Below are 23,154 nucleotides of genomic sequence, written 5' to 3' on the forward strand. Positions count from 1 at the left end.
CTCTAGTAATAAATAATATTACATAATTATCAGGGTTAAGAAGTTACTTTATAAAAGCAACTTGTTACCATTATTTATTACCAACTTTTAAAACTAGTTTCGTTATCGTTACCGTTATTGAAATAGTAATGAGTCGTTACAATTTCCGTTATTTTTTTAATTGATACAAGATCAAAAGTTAAACAGTTACAAAAATTTAGATTTCTAAACTTTATATTATATTAAAATATAACCAAAGCAATATAATTTTGATTACAATACTGATATAAAGCACGATTGATATAAAGTAATAATTAATTTTAAATATTATATAAAAAGACTTCAAAAAAGTTACAAAAAAGGTTTTTTAAGATTTTTAAATACTGCAAATATAAATAAGAAAGAAAAAAAGATAATTATGCATATCAAAAAACACGGTAATGTCTCGCGCCAAGTCACGCGCAGCCAAAGTCACACGCAGCAGCAGCAAGGCACCCCGTGTATTTACACACGAGTCAGCCAGTTGAGAGTATTTGAGATTATCAGTTCTTAATAACTGGTGAACGAATCGAGTTCTTATTAAGCTTAAACGGTAGATTGAGTTTGAATTATATAATAAAAGTGTGCTTACTTTTCTTTTAATTGTTCTACGAACAGAGAAATTACAAAGCAAACTTTGAAACACGAAATTTACGCTTAAGAAACGTCCTAGTCTTCTCCATTGTCAGAAAAATGAACGTTTCCCGTTTTTAATACAAGATGGCGCTAAAAGCATTTGCCACTTATGGTAAACCACTTGTATATAACTTACGTATATATATATATATATATATATATATATATTATAACATTCACACATAAACCGATAACATATTATTCATACTGATGGACTTAATTGCTAACGCAGTTGATAACTTAACCAAGGTTGGGTTATCAAATATCACTTCTCATAGAGTAAATGCTCGCCTCACTTCTCTGAAAGAAAATTGGGAAAAATTCTCTCTTTCTCATGAAGCCATCGGCTTAGCAACTACTGAGTTGAATCCAGAGGAACAATCGCAGTTAAAAAAATATTCCTATTTTTCAGAAAATCTATATTCCATGACACATGAATGTTACCTTGAGGCAGTCGAGAAAATGAGTATAATACTCGATTCTGAGCAAAGGACTATGCATAAAACCGCCTCATCTCAATCTATTTCTCAGACGTCAAGCTTTCCAACCTTTTATTAGCATGCTCGATTACCACGAATCGACATACCTAAATTTAATGGCACACCTGCAGATTGGTTATCTTTCAAAGATTTATTCACCTCTCTGATTTCAGCTAATCCTACCTTGAGTTCAGTTGAGAAATTACAATATTTAAAAACTAGCCTTGTCGGATCTGCAGCTCATTTACTCAATAGCTCTAGCTATTGAGTAAATGAGCTGCAGATCCGACAAATAGCTCTAACTCAAATAGCTCTAGCTCGTGCTCAATTTGTTCGGCAAAACATTATACATCAAATTGCCCGCAATATACGTCAAAAACCGTTCAGCAGCGATTGGCAATTATAACAAAGAATAAGTTATGTTATAATTGCTTAGGACAACATCGAGTGTCAGCATGCCGTATACCAAAACGTTGTCACAAGTGTGGGCGCAAGCACCATACCACAATCCATCAAGCCAATTCTCAACCGTCTTGCTCGGAGTCTGGTTCTACAAAGTCGATTGAATCTACTGCGACAGCTCCTAAGACGACTGATACACACGTCTTACATTCGATATCTTCACAGAAGATTTCATCATGCGTTTTTTTGGCAACCGCTCAGGTAACTGTTGTGGCACAAAATGGAGAAATCTCCAGAGTTCGAGCCTTAATAGATCAAGGCTCTGAAATTTCCTTAATTTCGGAACGTCTGGTACAAAGACTTAAACTTCCTCGAAGAAAATCATCACTTCCATTAGTCGGTATAGGAGCACAAAAATCCAGCCAAACTCGAGGCATTACTTCTTTCAAACTCAGACCTTATGATGGAGATCTTGAACATTGTATCTCGGCTCACATACTACCAAAATTTACATCTTCAATTCCTTCTGTAAGAATTGAAAAAGCAGAATGACCACACATTCAAGGATTAAAATTAGCCGATCCAAGTTTTACAATACCTGGACCAATCTATATAATATTAGGAGCTGATGTATACGGCCAGATAATCGAAGAAGGAATTATCAAAGGAAACGGTAATTCTCCTATTGCACAATCAACCAAATTCGGATGGATCATTTCTGGTCCATCAGGCGCAAACGAATCATCTGCTATCAAACACAGTTATCATGTCTCAATGGATAGAGAGCTTCATGATTTATTGTATCGCTTTTGGGAACTTGAAGAAATACCATCTCGGAAGAATTCCTCAATCTCCAATGAAGAACAAGAATGCGAGCAACATTTTAAATCTACTCACGCGCGCGATGCTCACGGACGTTACATTGTCAAACTTCCATTCAAGGACGATGTTAACAAACTTGGCGACTCTCGAATAAAGGCTGTCCGAATGATCAAAGGTTTAACCAAGAAGTTTGCATCCGATCAACAATATGCGCAATCTTACGCTCAATTCATGAAAGAATATGAGGAGTTACACCACATGAAGCTCCTGCCAGAAGGCTTAACTAAATCAGAGCTTCCACATGTTTACTATCTCCCACATCACGGGGTCGTTCGTCAGCAGAGTTTAACCACAAAATTACGAGTTGTATTCAATGGATCCAGCCGTACTACCACCGGAATTTCACTAAATGATATATTGCACACAGGAGCAAAGTTATAGAGCGATCTATTTGACGTTCTCATCTGGTTCCGAAAATTCTGTTACGTTTTCTTTTCTGACATCGAGAAGATGTACAGACAAATTAAAGTTCATCCAGAAGATTGGGACTTTCAACGCGTCTTATGGATTAATAAATTCAACAACCTTCTTCCTTATCAGCTAACTACTGTGACCTATGGTCTTGCTTGTGCACCATTTCGTGCTCTGCGAACACTGAAGCAGCTGGTAGAAGACGAAGGGAACAAATTCCCGCTAGTCACTCCTGTTTTGGAAAAGGGACGCTATGTCGACAACCTTTTTGGTGGAGCCGACACTATTCAACAAGCACAAGATATCGTTCAGGAGTTACATAAACTCTGCATGGCGGGCGGCTTTCTACTCCAAAAATGGACAAGTAACCACCCTGCGATTCTCCAATCAATTCAATCCGAAAAAAAAATTAATGCAACATCTCTGCAGATCGAAGACGATATAACTGTTCATGCTCTCGGGCTATGCTGGAAACCATCGAATGACACTTTCCACTTCACACTGCAGTTATCACCTACTAAAGTAATGACGAAACGAGCAATATTGTCAACCATTGCTAAATTATTCGACCCTCTCGGATTACTCTCTCCTTTTATCGTCAGAGCGAAGATTATCATTCAAGAACTATGGTCTATCAAACTTGACTGGGATGACCCGTTACCTCCACTCATCTCTAACCGGTGGACAACGTTTGTAGAAGAATTAAAAGCAATGCCAAGCCTAACGTTTCCTCGTTGGTTAGGGTACAAATCTAATGATGATATTGAAATTCACGGATTTTGTGATGCATCTCAGCAAGCGATGTCTGCAGTCATCTATCTAAAATCGATCTCTGCAAAAGGAGAGATACAAACAAATTTAGTTTGTTCTAAAACTAAGGTAGCTCCCCTTAAAAGACTTACCATTCCACGTCTGGAACTCTCAGGAGCTGTATTGCTTTCAAAATTAGTATCTCACGTTCTACGAATCTTAGAACTTGACCATGTCCCTGTACATCTTTGGACCGATTCATCTATCACACAAACCTGGATAAACAATCATCCTTCGCGGTGGAAGGATTTCGTTCACAACCGAGTATGTTACATTCAAGAGACCGTACCACAAGCAATCTGGCATTTTGTACCAGGCCAAGAAAACCCCGCCGGCCTCGCTACTAGAGGGTTAACTCCTGCTCAATTGTCTGACCTCTCGGTATGGTGGACGGGGCCTCATTGGCTACGACAACATCCTTCAATGTGGCCGGAAGAGCCGCAAACAGTAAATTCCAAAGACAACCTTGAAGAACGACCAATCCAAGTAGTAACTATTACAGGCGATAGATCACTAAAGCCGTGGAATCTCCTTAATCGATACTCAAGCCTAAATCGATTATTACGCATCACTGCAATATGTCAGCAAGTAATCAATCGATTTCGAGGAACGCAAGATTCAAGTAGAACTAGACAAATAACTCCACAAGCTTTAGAAGCAGCAAAATTCTATTGGGTCAAAGCAGTCCAACAACATTATTTTCAACAGGAAATTAAGACTCTTTCTCAAAAACAATCACTACCTCTATCTAATCCACTTCTTCGGCTTACACCTTTTACAGACTCCAATGGATTGTTGCGAATCGGGGGCCGTCTCCAATCCTCTCTTTTGCCATCAAGTGCCAAACATCCCTTGATCATCCCTAAGGAATCAGCATTAACCACCCTCATAATATCTGACGCACATCTACGTACGATGCACGGAGGCACGCGACTAACTCTCTCTTTCATAAGAAATGAATTCTGGATTATAGGAGGCCGAACTCCTGTGAGGTCACATATATTAAAGTGCGTGCGATGTGCTCGATACCGACAAAAACGAGCACAACAGATCATGGGACAACTTCCAGTTGAGAAATTAACCTCATCTCGTCCATTTCTAAACTCTGGTGTTGACTATGCAGGACCTTTTACTATCAAGACTTGGAAAGGGAAGAACGCCCGAACCTATAAAGCGTATTTAGCTCTTTTCGTCTGTCACTCCACGTCAGCCGTCCACCTTGAGCTCGTTACAGATTATTCTACTGACGCATTCATGGCTGCATATAAACAATTCACCGCAAGACGAGGGATCTGCGCCACCTTAATGAGCGATTGCGGCACAAATTTCAAAGGCGCGGATGTCGAACTACAAAATCTATTCGCCGCATCCTCAAACAAACTTGGAAGATTAGCAGCAATGTTAGCCAAAGACGGAACTCAATGGAAGTTTATTCCACCTGCCGCTCCTCACTTCGGGGGAAAGTGGGAGGCAGAAGTCAAATCTGTGAAACATCACCTCAAGCGAGTCCTTGGTGAGACCATTCTTACTTATGAAGAGATGACTACATTGTTGACTCAAATTGAAGCTGTTCTCAATTCGCGGCCTTTAACCCTTCTCACGGACGACCCAAAAGACTTAAATGCGTTAACTCCGGGTCACTTCTTAATTGGAAGCACACTAGCTATCGTCCCAGAGCCATCACTTGAGATCGTTAAGAGCTCACGTCTCTCTAGATGGCAACTACTTCGTCAGATGTTGGATAGTTTTTGGTCACGGTGGTCTACCGAATGCCTACAGCGATATCTTGCCATTTACAAGTGGAGCCGATCTGCTCCATCACTCAAGGAAGGCGCTCTTGTTCTGGTTATCGATGAACGATATCCTCCTTCAAAATGGCCTCTGGGACGAGTTATTCAGACTCATCCCGGGAAAGATGGGCATACGAGAGTGGTCACTGTTCGCACCCAAACAACCTCTCTGAAACGACCGGTAGTTAAACTCTGTCCTCTCCCCATCCCAGTAGATTCACTGTAGTTCGTTCGTCAACTAGAAATGACGAAGGCGGGCGGAAATGTTCAAAAAATGCCGCGCAAATCGTTTGATGATCGCAGCGGCAACGATCCGCCAGTTTCAATATCCGCGATGAGTGGCGCTAGACCTGCTTCCTCTTGTACTCTCACTTGTTCCTGAGCTCTTTTTATTAATAATTGTGTTGTTGACAACGTGTTGATCAAAACCGTCATAAATTATATAATTATTTATTATAGTAAAAACGATCTGTAATTGTGTATCTGAGCCTACACAACATCTCAACATCTTTATAAGAATCTCTCATAAATTTTGGAAAACTGTCGATATCAATGAATTTGATGGATTTTATTGGAAACAAATCGACAACGAAGATCATAACCATTGTCATGGGATCATAGCAATTTTCGCAAGTATTGTTTCTCTCTCGAGGCGAGCACAGAGACTTCCGGTTGGATTTTAATTTTCGTTCTCAGATCTGAGATAGTTTTCTGATCCTTCAGGCCCTGGAAATTTCTCTAGCCTGAGGATCTATCTGACGAACATTCCGGAAGCTCTCTATAGTTTTTGCCGTTATCTCAAAGATTATTCATTAAGAATTTTACAGCAAAAATAACAAACCAGAAGTTCATTGTATATTCTTTCATTCTAAGGTTTCTGAGAGTTCTTTCTAACCTTGGAATTGGTTTGTTGATAATTTTCATTTTCATTTATTCTTAAACTGTTATTTATAAATAAGTCTCTTGTGAATTTTAATCATATAATAGCTTTAACAATGTATTGAAAAAGCATGTAGTTTATACCTTATAATAATTTTAAGTCTTTTATGTTTATTTTAAAGAGTTCGTTTTGTAATCGTCTTTATTAAATACCTGTTTTAAGTAAATGTAATACTTTTCAAATTTATTGTTTGTGTTTCTTTATATATACTAATTAGATTTCTGTTTCTTTTCTTTTTTTTCTTTCTTGTTTTCGTTTAATTTACCCTATTGTCGCTCACCTAACTTTCCTTCGTTATAAAATTATACTGATTTTATACACATTGTTTACTTTTTGTTACTCGCGCCTGTGAGCGCTGTTGGTTGTTCTTACCTCGCGACTCCGTCCTTCTGGCATCTGCCGCGAGAGCGAGCGAACAGACTTTTTAAAATTATACTGATTTTATACATTTTTTGGTCCTTCGAGCCGGATATTTACGGTGAGCGACAGTAAAGATGAAGTTCAATCACATTACTAATCGAATAGAGCAGCAATTCATACTGATGGACTTAATTGCTAACGCAGTTGATAACTTAACCAAGGTTGGGTTATCAAATATCACTTCTCATAGAGTAAATGCTCGCCTCACTTCTCTGAAAGAAAATTGGGAAAAATTCTCTCTTTCTCATGAAGCCATCAGCTTAGCAACTACTGAGTTGAATCCAGAGGAACAATCGCAGTTAAAAAAATATTCCTATTTTTCAGAAAATCTATATTCCATGACACATGAATGTTACCTTGAGGCAGTCGAGAAAATGAGTATAATACTCGATTCTGAACAAAGGACTATGCATAAAACCGCCTCATCTCAATCTATTTCTCAGACGTCAAGCTTTCCAACCTTTTATTAGCATGCTCGATTACCACGAATCGACATACCTAAATTTAATGGCACACCTGCAGATTGGTTATCTTTCAAAGATTTATTCACCTCTCTGATTTCAGCTAATCCTACCTTGAGTTCAGTTGAGAAATTACAATATTTAAAAACTAGCCTTGTCGGATCTGCAGCTCATTTACTCAATAGCTCTAGCTATTGAGTAAATGAGCTGCAGATCCGACAAGGCTAGTTTTTAAATATTGTAATTTCTCAACTGAACTCAAGGTAGGATTAGCTGAAATCAGAGAGGTGAATAAATCTTTGAAAGTCGCGCCTGTGAGCGCTGTTGGTTGTTCTTACCTCGCGACTCCGTCCTTCTGGCATCTGCCGCGAGAGCGAGCGAACAGAGCGTAGCGGCGCTGACTAGAGAGAAAAGTTCAGTTCCTTTTTCCGTTAAGAAAGAGTAAGGTTAATTTTGACGATTCAGAATGCTTTGTTTTGTATGCGAGAGTCTTGTTACACGCTTAAATATATTATTATTGTACACGGAATTACAGTGTTAGAACATTATATCCAATCAAATTTCTACAATATTGGGGGCTCGTCCGGGATATAGCGTGCGAGATATAACGTGACCTCTCGCAGAGAGCAACGACGAAGATGACGAGGACGACGGAGACGGCCTACAACGATCAATTTTCGTGGCTTCTCGCAGAGCCAGCAACGAAAACGACGAGGACGACGAAGACGGCCTACGACGATCAATTTTCGTGGCTTCTCACAGAGCCAGCGACGAAGACGACGAAGACGGCCTACGACGATCAAATTTCGTGACTTCTCGCAGAGCGCAGCGACGAAGACAACGAGGATGACGAAGACGGCCTACGACGATCAATTTTTGTTTTCACTGAAACAGACGTCATTAGTAAATAATGGAAACGCTCGGGCAAATCGAGTCGGTTGCTGACAAAATACATCGTCACGACCAGCTGTATATGCGCTTTATCGGCTCGCGTTCGAGAAAGACGGAGATTGCACTAGCCGTAAACAGTTGCGTGGTTTTCGCGGCTTTGATTTTGACGACGCATCAAAAGAATTTCGTACAAAACTCGAGTACTCTGCTGCTTTTTCGATTGGTGATTTGACGTCCATGTGCAATATTCTCGATTTAGATTATGCCGGTACTAAACAAGAGTTGCAGCAGAGAATTCTACGGGCACTCATGGACATCAACTTAATACCACACGAAGACGATGACGATATTGAAGCTGAAGAAGAGCCAGAGCAGCAGCAACGACCACAAAAAAAAATTCGACAGAATAATAACGAGGATGATCGACGAGCTAACGACAACGTAGATGTTTCCTCAAATAGTAGCGCTGATTCAGAAAGCGATCAAATCCCACCAAGACGTAGAAAGCGAGACAACACGAAGGTAACCTTTAATTTTAAAGATGTCGAGGACACTATTCGTCCGTTTGATGGAAGTGACCATTATCCAATTGAGAGGTGGATCACAGACTTTGAATATTTGGCACCCTTGTTCGAGGGGAATGACATACAAAAGTTAGTGTTTGGCAGTAAGTCCCTCAAAGGTGTCGCCAAAACGTTTGTACGTGGGCTAAGTGCTACACAGTCTTGGAAAAAACTAAAAACTGCACTAAAGGATGAATTTAGTCTCAAAGTGAATAGCGCCGACATTCACCGGATGTTAGCCAAAAGGAAGTTAAAAAAGGATGAGAACTTTCAAGAATATTATTTAACCATGAGAGAGTTGGCTTCTCAAGGAAACGTCGATACCGAGGCGGTCATCCAGTACGTCATTGATGTTATCCCTGACAGCAATAACAAGATAGTGTTGTATGGAGCACGAAACTACAATGAATTCAGAACTCGTCTTCGTACATATGAAAAGATGCAGGAACGAAGTTTTACGGGTAATAAAAGCAACCCAAAGAAGGAAATGACAGCCAAATCAGCAAGAGACGACGCCAAATCCTCCAGAGATGATCGGAAAAAAATATCGAAGACGACGGAACGCTGCTACAACTGCGGAGAGAGCGGACACAAGTCAAATACTTGTAAATTCAAAGAACGGGACAAGAAATGCTTTAAGTGTAATAATTTTGGTCATGAGTCAAAGAACTGTTCGGGTAAGAATAATTCCGATAATATGCAGGCAGCGGCTAATGTTCTAGTAAAATCTGTTAACGTAAGTCGAATGTTTAAGGAGATTTTAATTGAAGATAAGAGTTTCTATACTTTATTAGACACAGGTAGTCATCTCTCTTTAATGCGTGAAGATATTTTCAAGTCGATCAATGTTTCAAAGCTATGGGAATCGGAAGTGCTGTTGACGGGTATTGCCCAAGGTCAGATTAAGACACTTGGATATTTTCAAACGACTATTACAGTAGATAGTTTTAATTTTCCTGTAATGTTCCATGTAGTCCCTTCTAAAGCTTTAAACGTCGCTATAATTTTCGGCACTAATTTTATTAATCAAGCCAAAATAACGATTAATCAGAATGGCATTACAGTTAATAAGTCTAGCGCTTTAGTTTTTCTCTCACAAATTGAATTGCAGCCAGAAAATAACGAAACGATTCACACAGATTTGATAATCGACAGGGTATCTAAGAACGTAGTAGAAGATCTGATGTTAAAGTACAAACCGAATAAAACTAGGACAACTGACATTAAGTTAAGTATCACATTGAAGGATGAGACGCCTATTTATCAGACTCCACGACGATTGCCTCCGAAGGAAAGCAATGTTGTTGAAAAGCAGATGAATAAGTGGATAAGCGCAGGGATTGTTGAACCATGCTCGTCTGAGTACGCGAGTCCTGTAGTAGTTGTTAAGAAGAAAGATGGTTCTCCTCGACTCTGTGTCGATTACAGAAAGTTAAATAAGATAATGGTCAAAGACAAATATCCGCTACCGATAATCGAAAATCAAATTGATCGATTGGCAGAAGCTCGTGTATTCAGTACGATCGACCTTAGGAATGGATTCTTTCACGTAGACGTAGATGTAAAGAGCCGTAAGTACACCGCTTTTGTCACCTATCAGGGTCAGTATCAATTCTTAAAAGCGCCTTTTGGTTTGTGCAACTCACCGCCTGTGTTTCCAAGATTTATTAATCATATCTTTAGGCCTCTAGTCAATGACGGAATTTTATTGATTTATTTAGACGATTTAATTATAGTTGCGTCTGATGCGAAAGAGGGTATTAGACGGTTACAGATAATTCTTCAGAAGTTGCAAGTGAATACGGCTTACACATTAATAAAGGTAAATGTCAACTTTTGTAATCAAAAATAAAGTACCTTGGACATGTAATAGAGAATGATAAGGTTTATCCGTCTCCCAATAAGATACGGGCTATTTTAAATTTTCCAGAGCCACGTTCATTAAAAAATGTTCAAAGTTTTCTCGGACTTTCAGGATATTGTAGAAAATTTATTGAATATTATGCAATTAAAGCAAGACCTTTGAGTGATATTTTAAAGAAAGAAAATTCATTTCAATTTGGCTTTAAAGAAAAAGAATCTTTTGAACAGTTAAAGTCGGATTTGAGTCATACTCCAGTTTTAAAGATTTTTAATCAGAAATTTGAAACAGAATTACACACTGACGCGTGTAAAGACGGCTTTGGAGCAATTTTATTGCAGAAGAGTCCTGACGATAATAAACTGCATCTTGTATATTACATGAGTCGCAAGACGACTGAAGCAGAGTCCAGATATACCAGTTATGAACTTGAAGTCCTAGCCGTAATAAGAGCTTTAGAGAAATTTTGCCACTATCTTTTGGGCATAAAATTTAAGATTATCACTGACTGTGCAGCCTTTAAACAAACAATGAATAAAGCCAAGTTGTCAGCTAAGATTGCAAGATGGGCCTTGTTGATTGAGGAATTTGATGTAACCGTCGAACATAGAACTAGTTCTAGAATGAAGCACGTCGATGCCCTTAGTCGCTATCCGATTATAGCGATTAGTAATGAAGACAGTATTATAATTAGAGTTACTGACGCACAGAAAAAGGATCCAGAGCTACGGGCCATCATGGAAGTTTTGAAAGAAAAACCTTACAATGACTATTTCTGCGTAATGATGTATTATACAAGTACAAAGATGGTAGCGAATTACTTGTCATACCACAAGACATGCAAAATGAAATCATCCGGATGGCTCATGGCAGAGGTCATTTTTCAGTGAAACGCACAGAGGATACTATTAAACAAGAATTTTATATTCCGAAGTTAACTAAAAAAACTGAAAATGTAATTGCTAATTGCGTACCATGTATTTTAGGCAATAAGAAAGCAGGAAAGCAGGAAGGTTTTCTTAATCCATTAATTAAAAGTGATGTTCCGTTGCATATTTATCATCTAGACCATTTGGGACCATTGGATTCAACCAACAAAAATTATAATCATATTTTAGCTGTTATCGATAGTTTCACTAAGTTTACTTGGTTGTATCCTACGAAGTCTGCGACATCTAAGGAAGTAATTGCGAAGTTACAATTACAGAGTCAAGTTTTTGGGAATCCATCTTGCATCATTACTGATAGAGGCACTGCATTTTCTTTTATACAGTTTCAAGATTATTGTAAAGATGAAGAAATTAAGCATTTAATGACTACTACCGGTTTACCAAGATCGAATAGTCAGATAGAAAGAATTAACCGAATAATTATTCCAGTGCCTACGAAACTTTCAATGGATGATCCAACGAAGTTGTATAAACATGTGCCTAAAGTTCAACAAACATTAAATACCACTTTTCAGAGAAGTATTGGCATGTCCCCGTTCGAATTGTTAATTGAAGTTAAAATGAAGCTAAAGGATTTAGAAGTTAAAGATACACTTGAAAAGGAATTCCAATTACATTTTGAGAGAGATCGCGATCAGTTGCGAACTCAGGTTAAAAATCAGATAGGTCTAAAGGTGCAAGATGAGAATCGCAAAACTTATAATCTAAGAAGACGTGAGCCAACAAGGTATAAAATTAATGATCTAGTCGCGATTAAGAGAGTACAAATGAGTCCTGGTAAAAAACTTTGTGCTAAGTTTCTTGGTCCTTATAAAATTGTAAAAGTTAAACCAAATAACTCTTACGATGTCGAACGCAAAGTGCCTGGTGAAGGCCCAATAAAGACAAGTACATGTGCTGAATATATGAAACCATGGTCAACAATAATGTAGTCATCTGGGCCAGATGACACTTCAGGGCGGCCGAATTGTGGGGAGTTTTGTGATTTAATTTATTTTTTGTTGAAGCGTTTTTTGCTTTTTGTTATTCGCGCCTGTGAGCGCTGTTGGTTGTTCTTACCTCGCGACTCCGTCCTTCTGGCATCTGCCGCGAGAACGAGCGAGCAGAACGTAGCGGCGCTAATTAGAGAGAAAAGTTCAGTTCTTTTTTCCGTTAAAAGAGAGTAAGGTTAATTTTGACGATTCAGAGTGCTTTGTTTTTTATGCGAGAGTCTCGTTACACGCTTAAATATATTATTATTATACACGGAATTACAGTGTTAGAACATTATATCCAATCAAATTCCTACATATATATGTATGTATGTATGTATGTATGTATGTATAATATATATATATACACTCACCCGCAAAAAAAGAACGGGCCACCCAGCTTTAGCATAATTTTTTAATATCTTTTAATAGCGATAACTCAGCAAAAAATCATCGTATTGGGATGAAAAAAAGTGCAAATTAAAGCTTGAACATTCCTCTTAACAGCCAAAAAAACCAAAACTTAGTTACACAAAATGTTTTACAAAATGGCGGACATTGAAGATAGACCTAGAAAAATGGGACAATATTTTTTTTTTAACTATTGCATTGCTCAAAGCAGTCGACTGCCTAGTACAAAAATGTATGCATTTTAAAGCTCATTTATTTCCTAACAAATCCATATTTTAAAAATTTCTCTACGATCTTTTTTGAAAAAATTATATCGTTTTAAAGAAAATGTTACATATGCATGTGTGTGCCCTGCTCTTGGCGTTAGCCAGGATCAACGGCGTGAACGTGGCAGGAATCTGATCCCGTGTGTGTGTGTGTGTCTGTGTGTGTGTTTCGTGTCACAGCAGAGATAAGGACACCACGGTTCGTCACTCCCGCAGTATTTTATGACTCCAAACCCTTTCTGTTGTGTGTGTGTGTGTGTGTGTGTGTGTGTGTGTGTGTGTGTGTTTAGTAATGCGTATTGTCTCTTTCTCAACTTTTCTACAGAGTGAACGTCGGTAAGAAAAAATTTGCAACATTATTGTTCGTTTATTAATGTACGACGTTCATTCTGTAGAAAAGTTCAGGGAATCCGTATTGTTTCGATTCCTCTTGAATACTCCAGATCATTTTCACGACAATATCATTAGATTCTGCAACAGTGGCATAGGTTGTAGCGCTGATTAATGATGGAAGAAGTCAACGTTATGTTGCAAATTTTTAAATGTTTCTCGTAGAACTGTACAGCGAGTGTACAACAGGTACGTGGAAACTGGTGGTTATAATCGGAGACCTGGATCTGGTCGTCCAAGATGTACCAATATATTATTGTGTCAGCACTAAGAAACTGGCATATAACGCCAGCTTTAAAACATCGGCATCGTGAAGCTCGACTTAATTTCGCGATAGAACACCAAAACTGGAATATGCACGATTGAAGTCGTGTGTTATTCACGGACGAATCAAGATTTTGTCTAAGAGTGCCCGATGGACGTCAGTGAGTTTATCGTCGTTCTGGAGAACGGTTTGCTCCATGCACCATGAAAGTAAGAGAGAATTTTAATGGTGGATCCATTACAATTGGTTTGGGCTGGAATATCAGCAGACGCTCACACAAATCTCCACTTTTTTGAGCGTAATATGGATTCCCATGTTTATATTGAAGATATCGTTATTCCGTACATCGTGCCTAACAAAGAATTTATTGGAGACAACTTTTTATTAATACAAGATAACGGGACCACACGTCGCACGAGTAGTGACTAATTTTTTCAACGAAGTGAACATTGAATGAATGGTGTGGCCCGCTATGAGTCCGGATATTAATCCCATAGAACATTTATGGGACATATTGAAACGTAAAGTCCAAAAGCATAATGTTCAAATGTTAGCAGCACTCCATAACGCTTTACAAGAGGAGTGGAATAATTTGAGACAGGAGGATATATCAAATTTAATTAACAGTATGCCCCAACGAGTACAAGAATTGCTAAATGTGAGAGGAGGTAATACGCATTACTAAACACACACACACACAGACACACACACACACACGCGCACACACACACACACACGCACACACACACACACAGCAGAGATGGTTTGGAAACATAAAATACTGCGGCAGTGACGAACCGTGGGGTCCTTATCCCTGCTGTGACTAAAAATACAGAAACACACGGGATCAGATTCCTGCCACGTCCACGCCGTTGATCCTGGATAACGCCAAGAGCAGGACATACGTAACATTGCATATGTAACATTTTTTTCAGAAAGGTATAACTTTTTCAAAAAAGGTCGTAGACAAATTTTAAAAATCCGGATTTGTTAGGAAATGCATGAGCTTTAAAATGCATACATTTTTGTACTAGGCAGTCGACTGCTTTGAGCAATGCAATAGTTAAAAAAAAAGTTTTGTCCTATTTTTCTAGATCTATCTTCAATGTCCGTTATTTTGTAAAACATTTTGTATAACTCAATTTTGTATTTTTTGGCTATTAAGAGGAATGTTCAAGCTTTAATTTGCGCTTTTTTCTTCCCAATACGATGATTTTTTGCTGAGTTATCGCTATTGAAAGATGTTAAAAAATTATGCTGAAGTTGGGTGGCCCGTTTTTTTTGCGGGTGAGTGTAAACAGGGTGTCCCATTTTAAAAGATCCACCCTCATAACTTTTCAGGATCAACGTTTGAAGGAAAATGACTCGAATAAAAGTTGTAGGGAACAAAGGGGACTATCTAATAGTGACCTTGGATTTGACATTAAAGCTCACTTTCAAGGTCATTTAAAAGTCAACTTCCGTTTTTTAAATGGAACCCCCATTTTTTATTGCATATTCTTGTAGCTTATCTCGACAGCTTTTCAAAACACTATAATAAAGTATTTTTTCATTAAATATTTTTCGAGTTATTTTATATCTTAATCTGACATATTTTGATATAAAAAAAATAAAATATCTCGTAAAATATTTAGTTTTCTTACTGTAATACTTTTATGTACAGAATAATGATACAAATCAAATAGTGTAAGAAAAAACAAATGATTGTTTAAAAAAATACATTGTAAATAATTACATACTTTTTCTTAAAAACAATTAGTAAGTTTTTCCCTTACGGACAAACCGGGAGATATCGGGCGGTATATAACACTCATCCCTTCCACCCTTCTTGCTAAAAAAAGATCGGATAATATGGAATAAATTAAGTGATATGAGAATAATAAAACATGTACATATATGTACGGGCACGGTTGTCCAACCGATCGAGGCGCGCTACGCAGGTAGACAGTGACGTCATCGCTGGAGACAATAGAAAGGGTTTTGAAAGATACGCATGTACGAGTGATGACTGTGGAGATTTAAAACGGAGTCTATGACGTCACAACAATGAGACGAGGAAAGAAAGGATAGGAAAAAAGAAAACATTTTCGCATAACCGATTTAAGATAGAAAAACAACTTTATTTATATTGATTTTTACGTAAGAATACTTTGCTTTATACAATAAAAAATTATTTTACATAATATATACAATTTTCTACAAGCTTGATTATACAGAGTGTCCGACAAGTAAGTGATCAACTGAAAGGTGAAGATAGATTGGGTCAAACTGAAAAGAAAAGCCCTGTACCATTTTTTTCTAGGTAAATATAGCGAAAAGGGGACCCAGCCCCAATGACCTTGACCTTGATATATGTTGTCAAGGACATAATTCTGAGTAACTTTTTCTTCTAATTTAATCGTCGCTCGTTGCTTATTAAAAAGTTATTGACAAAAAAAGTTTGAAATATACCAAAGTATATTCATAGATAGGAAGCACGCGCGCGCACTCATACACACACACATACACACATACGCGCGGGGAGGTGCAAGGGGGGCGTTTGGCACCCCTCCCGCACCCAACCCATCGGTAGGCAGGGTGGACTTCGCTTTACAATGTAGCATGTACTTTGTAAGCTGTAAAGCGAGGTCCACCCTGCCTACCGGCAGGATGGGTGCGGGAGGGGGGCCGAAGGCCCCTCTTGCACCCCCGTGTGTGTGTGTGTGTGCGCGCGCGTGCTTTCTGTCCGTGCACTTTGGCGTGTACTTTGGCATATTTCAAACTTTTTTTGTTAATAACTTTTTAATAAGCAACGAGCGACGATTAAATTAGAAGAAAAAGTTACTCAAAATTATGTCCTTGGCAACATATATCAAGGTCAAGGTCATTGGGGCTGGGTCCCCTTTTTGCTATGTTTACCTTTTTCTATAACGCTTGATAAAGGAATTATTAATTAGCCGATCTTAAGCCGGACGCATGTCAGTGAGCCGCGCGTGATAGTGTACGCCGCCGTAAAAAATAAAATATCTCGTAAAATATTTAGTTTTCGATAATCTTACCATAATACTTTTATGTACAGAATAATGAGACAAATCAATTAGTGTAAAGAAAAAAACAAATTGTTTAAAAAAATTCATTGTAAATAATACATACTTTTTCTTAAAAACAATTATTTTTTTTTTACTGATTGATTTGTCTCATTATTCTGTACATAAAAGTATTATGGTAAGATTATCGAAAACTAAATATTTTACGAGATATTTTATTTTTTATATCAAAATATGTCAGATTAAAATATAAAATAACTCAAAAAGTACTTAATGAAAAAATACTTTATTATAGTGTTTTGGAAAGCTCTCGAGATAAACTACAAGAATATGCAATAAAAAGGGGGGTTCCATTTAAGAAAATATTGACCTCACCTTGAAAAGGTCACTCAAGATCAAGTCCATATTTTTATCATGTGGCCTCCTCGAAATCATGCAACTTTGTCTGAAACATTTTTGTCTATCGGGCTCAGTTTTCGAGATATTCGCGTGGATTGATTAAAATGGTCTACTATGTATATATCTCTGTAGAGTAGAGTTTCCGCAAGTAACTTGCTTTTTCATTATCTCTGACGTAAATGTAACGCGCATATCTTGTAATTTCACGTAGATGCGTTGTAAAATATTTCGGATTAGCTTCGAACCATTCGATACTATGGCCTAGTTTACACCGATATACTTTAATACGTACTAAATACTATACTGACCAATCACAACCATTTCATTCTTTAAAGGAATGGCTATGACTGGCCAGTGTAGTACTTAATACGTATTAAGATTATCGGTGTAAACTAGGCCTATGATAATTTCGCGTGAGCCAATTGTTCTCTTGTTTTACTTTTTCTAATAATTCATCAAACGAATGCGGAGGCAACATAATCCAATGACTGACAAATGGAGCGTCAATCGCGATAACGGCAACTTTTTTAGGGATAAACTTCTCATTGGCATTGCGGAAACCTTGTATGTCGAGACTTGACTTGACGAGACGAGTCAATTTCTATGACATTATCAAATTCGGCGTAAATAATACAGTTAACAGTCTCAATGAGAGTCTTCTCGAATCGCACTTCTAATCGTAAACTGCCATGTCTCACAAGATTCCAATGCCCGGCATAATTAGCGGACAGACCGGGCGTGAGATCAAAAGCGAATAACACATATCTTTTGAAATAATCGTCTCTACTTATAGAATTTCTTTCGTTCAAAAAACAGATACCCGTTCCCGCGAAGAGCGTTTGATAAGCTTTGTAAAGCGGTTTCTTCGATAAGAAAACCGGCTGTAGCAGTCTAGAAATTTGCATGCTATTGATGTACGAGAAGAAATTTTTGAAATTAAACGAATTTAATTTTCTATCGCCGTTAAACGCTTTATTATTGACAAAGCCGACTATTATTTTTTTCAGAAGTTGACCGAGTATTACATTATCTTACAATTTACTCACAACACCGCTATGTATCGTGAATGTTTTAACCTTGACCCTCGTGAGCGGATACTTGGCTGTAACTTCACTCAACATTTTAGCATGTGCGAGCAACAATCCGGCGCTTATTATCGCCCTTCTCACGAGCAAACTCGCATCCAGTATATGAACTTTCGACGATGAACCATTACTGTCCATAAGACAGAACGAATCTTTCGAACAGACGAGTCTCAGACATACTTCTACACCGTTAATTAAAAATGTATCTTGATTGAAAACGTTGCAATGGAGATGTCCTATAAGATTTAGCGCTCGTTCGCCGCAAATGTAATAAGCGCGTCTCACGAGAGCGTAATTTGTTTTTGATTCTATCGGTTCGTCCATTCATTTGAATGTATCCGCGTTCTTAGACAAGAGGTTAGATGCGAAGTTTTTGCGGGTGAAAAATAATTTAACAACGCCTCGATGTACCCGCGGTACGCGTAAGCGTTGTTTGGAGGCGATACGAGCTTTTGGTTGAAATAAACGTCAATCTGATTGAAGATGGAATGAAGTAAATGATTTACAAGGTCTACAGTGGCCGCGGCGGCGATGCTGCCCGGTCTTGTAGCATGTTTCGTGGAATCGCCTGACGTTTCTACGTGTACGCGAAGACTCAATATGGTGTGCGTGAGATCTAAATATTTTTCTCCGTGACCGGGGATAACGAATTCTATCAGCGACTCGTCCCGAGAGCGAAGTCACGGGTTTGTAATGAATCCATTGCAAACTCTCGATACTAGTTTGTGTGGGCGGCAAAGAGAAGAGATCAAGTTTGCTCTTTAAACACTCGCTCGAATGGGTGTGAAGGACATGCTAATTCAGCGCAAATTTTTTCTTTGCTGTCGCTGTAATTCTCTGTCGCTGTCAAATGTGATTAGAATATGAGCCGTTTAAGAAAATATATCAGATGCGCTTTTTATTAGTTTTATGGTGTTCCACGGATGTCTTGTCTTTTCACTTTTGGGCGATTTTCCCTCTTCTTATTGTTCGCTGTTTTTGAATTTATTCTTTCTTTCCCACGCGTCTTGATTTTCGATGAACTTTTCTTTCTCGCCAGGCCTCGTTTATGTCGGTAATGTTGCGGATTTAGAGATGCGCGTGTTGAGCCTGACGAAAGGAAACTGAGTTACATGCATTTTCGCATCCGCCTTATATCCCAAACCTTTCATCAGAGTATTTATCTTTTCTTTAGCTTTTCTCTTGAGATTGTCGCGCGATTCTTCAAATCGGTGTTTGGCCGCTACATTACACGGCATATTGTTTTCAACATCATTGATTATATTAACACCGGCACGTAGAACTTCTTTCCCAACAGCCCCCACGCCTCTAGTTAGATAAGGTAGTACACGCCTGAACAATCCCCCGAGGAAATTGCCAATACCGTGACCTCTTTGATAGGGCAATCCGACGAAAACTCGCGGAATTCCACCGCTGCGATTGCCATTGTTTTGTAATTCGTAATACATAATTTTACCATGTTTCTCATTGTTATTATGTATAAGGTGTACAATTTTGCTTCCGCCGTTTTTTTCCGAAATTCGAGGCTTTATTGTAAAACACTGGTTATACATTTATGATTCAAAGTATTGTCCATCGCTGGCCACTACTTTCTCCCATCTTTCGGGCAGCGTACAAATCCCGCGTTGAAAAAACTGGTTATCTTTTGAAGCGATCCACGAATCGATCCAATTTCTTACTTCTTCATAAGACCGGAAGTGCTGATCAACCAAGCCGTGTGCCATTGATCGAAACAAGTGATAGTCAGAGGGAGCAACGTCTGGAGAATACGGCGGGTGAGGTAGGACTTCCCATTTCAACGTTTCCAAGTATGTCTTAACCACTTTCGCAACATGGGGTCGAGCATTGTCATGCTGCAAAATCACTTTATCGTGTCTCTCGTTGTATTGCGGCCGTTTGTCTTTTAATGCTCGGCTCAAACGCATTAATTGCGTTCGCCTGTGATTGTTTCAGTCGGTTTTAACAGCTCATAATACTGTTGCGTCCCTGCGGGTCGTCTAAGGCGGATATTCATGAATCTGCTGTATTCGTCTCTGGGAGAACGTTGCTAAGCGTTGTTGTTAAACAACGGCGGACATCTTGGGTGAGATCGGCCATCTTGAGTCTCGCGACGGATGTCACTCCGGGCGGACATATTTGAGATACGATTACCGTTATTACCCGTTCTGTGTTCCTTGTTCAATTGTGTGTTCTGTGTTATTATTAAAGTTCCTTTTGTTCCTTTAAGTCTTTTCTTTAACTGTAAATGAAACATTTATATTAATATTAAATGAATCGTTTATATTAATGTATCGTTTATAAGTAATATATATATTATAAGAAACGTTTTATATTAATATTAAATGAATCGTTTATATTAATAAGTAATATACTGTTGCGTTCCTGCGGGTCGTCTAAGGCGGTTATTCATGAATCTGCTGTATTCGTCTCCGGGAGAACGTTGCTAAGCGTTGTTGTTAAACAACGTCGGACATTTTGGGAGAGATCGGCCATCTTGAGTCTCGCGACGGATGTCATTCCGGGCGGACATATTTGAGATACGATTACCGTTATTACCCGTTCTGTGTTCCTTGTTCAATTGTGTGTTCTGTGTTATTATTAAAGTTCCTTTTGTTCCTTTAACAGAGTGTTAATCATTTACATCACGGTACGCGAGTGCCGTTTGTGTCGCGCGTCTTCGAGTATTATCAAAGTCGACGCGCGGACGCAACAATACACTACGCCGAGCTGGTCCCACCAAATACAGAGCATGACCTTGGAGGCGTGAATATTCGGTTTGGCCGTCGACGTGAAAGCATGGCCGAGATATCCCCATGATTTTCTGCGCTTGGGGTTATCGTAATGAACCCATTTTTCATCCCCAGTCACAATGCGATACAGAAATCCCTTCCGTCTTTGCCTTTCAAGCAACTGTTCACAAGCAAACAAACGCCGTTCAACATCTCTCGGTTTCAACTCGTACGGCACCCAATTTCCTTGCTTCTGAATCATTCCCATGTCTTTGAGGCGTTTTGAAATTGCTTGTTGAGTCACCCCCAATGATCGTGCCAATTCTTCTTGACTTTGACTCGAGTCTTCATTAAGTAATGCCTCCAATTCTGCATCTTCAAAAACCTTCTCTCTTCCACCGCTATGCCGCTCTTCGATGTGAAAATCACCGTTCTTGAAGCGTTGAAACCACTCACAACACGTTCTCTCTGACTGGTTAATACAATATGTGATTATCTTTCAGTAAATAAAAATATCAAAAATAAAGTGTAAATTTGATCAGTGTGGAAAATGGGTCATCGAATGAGGAAATATATAAAGAGATCTTTAAATCGTGATGTTAGTTTTAGTAGGATGATTCTGTTTCTAAATCAGGAAGTTCATTAATAAAATCTTGGATCGCCTTCTCGAAATTATTCGATTCAGAAGATTGAGGAGAAGTAGCAAGCGAATTATTGAGGACAATTATTGATAATGAGGAGAATGATCGCTGGAAGAATGGTGATTCAGGGAAAGGAGAAAGGCGTGCGGGAGAATATATGGGAGAGTAGTTAGGAGAAAAATGGTAGGGGGAAAATGGAAGGGTTGTAGATTGTGTGTTTGAATGTATGATGAGCTAAGCCTACTACTAGTAATCGCTAGATTAATTCGCGGGTGCTCGAGTTAACGCCTTCCGAGTCCTGCGATAGACTTGATTTGTGCGACTGGGTCGTAAGATTTATAATTTGCCCGATTTGGTTTTCACTACGGAACCAGTGCAAAATAATAAGATCTCTATCGCATATGAATAAAAATTAAATGATTGCGGCTTACTTTTTACTTACTGTTATCTCGGAAAATAAAGGGGTGGCGATTTTTTCTACGCTCTGGGTCGCTCTGAGTTTGATGGTGTGTTATCGTGTTTGGTTCAGTTCTCCGAATGACGAGTGAAAACATTGGTGGGAACTCAGTTGCTCACTATGTCGTGAATGACTGACGAAAAACTGAACGACTAAAAATGACTGACTAACTAATTGATTGACGAAAAACTGACTGACCGACTATGCGAGTCTCGCGAGCTCTTTTTTTATAGTTCGTCGATTGGTCAAAGGTCCGTTGAACATTTTCCGGCGGACTTTCGCGCACGTGATTCTGAGATAGATAGCAAGGGTCTTATTTTTCTATGATTTTTATCGATATTGATGCGGTTATTTTTTATTAGATATTTCGTAAGGTGATTTCATCCTCTCTTCGCTGTTTCTTTGTTCTTTCACTGGAAAATTTTAGTGTATGAGATATCTACTGATATTTGTAATTAACTTTTATTTAGAAGATCGGCGTAGTTTTTTTTTGTTTTTCTCGCGGTTACTCATGGATATATTTACTGATAAATGATAAAATGATTAAAGTATTACGTGGTGCAAGACATTCTATTTATTGAAAGACTTATTTTATTGCTAATCGACGATCATTGCTGCAACTTCGCGGAAGGAGGGAATCGTGAAGTCGGCAGGACGTATCAATAACTTTCTAATAAACAACGAGCGACGGCTAAAATCTTTTGGATATTACTCAGGGTCATGACTTTTACAACATATGTCAAGGTCAAGGTCATTGAAGATAAGTGTCCTATTCTGCAGTTTTACGCTTTAAAGTTTATAAAATATCGATATCTAGCATTTTTGATATAAGATTTTGATTTTCTTGATCTTCAGTTTCCACATATTTGTTTTGAGTAATTTGATATTGTTCTTAACGATTTATGAACATTTCATCGTCTGAGGTCTATAATTATATGGTTCCAAGTGAATTTGTAACTTTCCGCGTGAAACGAGAGTCAGCTCACATCGCCTGGTGCTT

General features: G+C 38.5%; 2 protein-coding genes across 2 annotated transcripts; both read left to right on the forward strand.

Moving 5' to 3' along the window:
• Positions 1–738: 738 nt before the first annotated feature.
• LOC115240470 lies at positions 739–2,798 on the forward strand. The gene is made up of 3 exons (XM_029815634.1): positions 739–766; positions 1,570–2,063; positions 2,178–2,798. The coding sequence occupies exons 1-3, from the start codon at positions 739–741 to the stop codon at positions 2,796–2,798; spliced, it is 1,143 nt and encodes a 380-aa protein (XP_029671494.1).
• A 69-nt stretch (positions 2,799–2,867) lies between these two features.
• LOC115240471 lies at positions 2,868–5,654 on the forward strand. The gene has a single exon (XM_029815635.1). It carries the CDS (start codon positions 2,868–2,870, stop codon positions 5,652–5,654), a length of 2,787 nt encoding a protein of 928 aa, XP_029671495.1.
• Positions 5,655–23,154: the final 17,500 nt, after the last annotated feature.

The sequence above is a fragment of the Formica exsecta genome, unplaced genomic scaffold (assembly GCF_003651465.1).
Source record: "Formica exsecta isolate Colony F162 unplaced genomic scaffold, ASM365146v1 scaffold435, whole genome shotgun sequence".
Classification (NCBI taxonomy): domain Eukaryota; kingdom Metazoa; phylum Arthropoda; class Insecta; order Hymenoptera; family Formicidae; genus Formica; species Formica exsecta.

Bases quoted from the DNA above. Each gene is read 5' to 3' on its own strand.
- LOC115240470 (XM_029815634.1), top strand. From the start codon at position 739: ATGGCGCTAAAAGCATTTGCCACTTATG. The intron at 767-1,569 runs GTAAACCACTTG...ATAATTGCTTAG, and splicing joins AAAAGCATTTGCCACTTATG to GACAACATCGAGTGTCAGCA. The intron at 2,064-2,177 runs GTAAGAATTGAA...GTATACGGCCAG, and splicing joins TTACATCTTCAATTCCTTCT to ATAATCGAAGAAGGAATTAT.
- LOC115240471 (XM_029815635.1), top strand. From the start codon at position 2,868: ATGTACAGACAAATTAAAGTTCATCCAGAAGATTGGGACTTTCAACGC.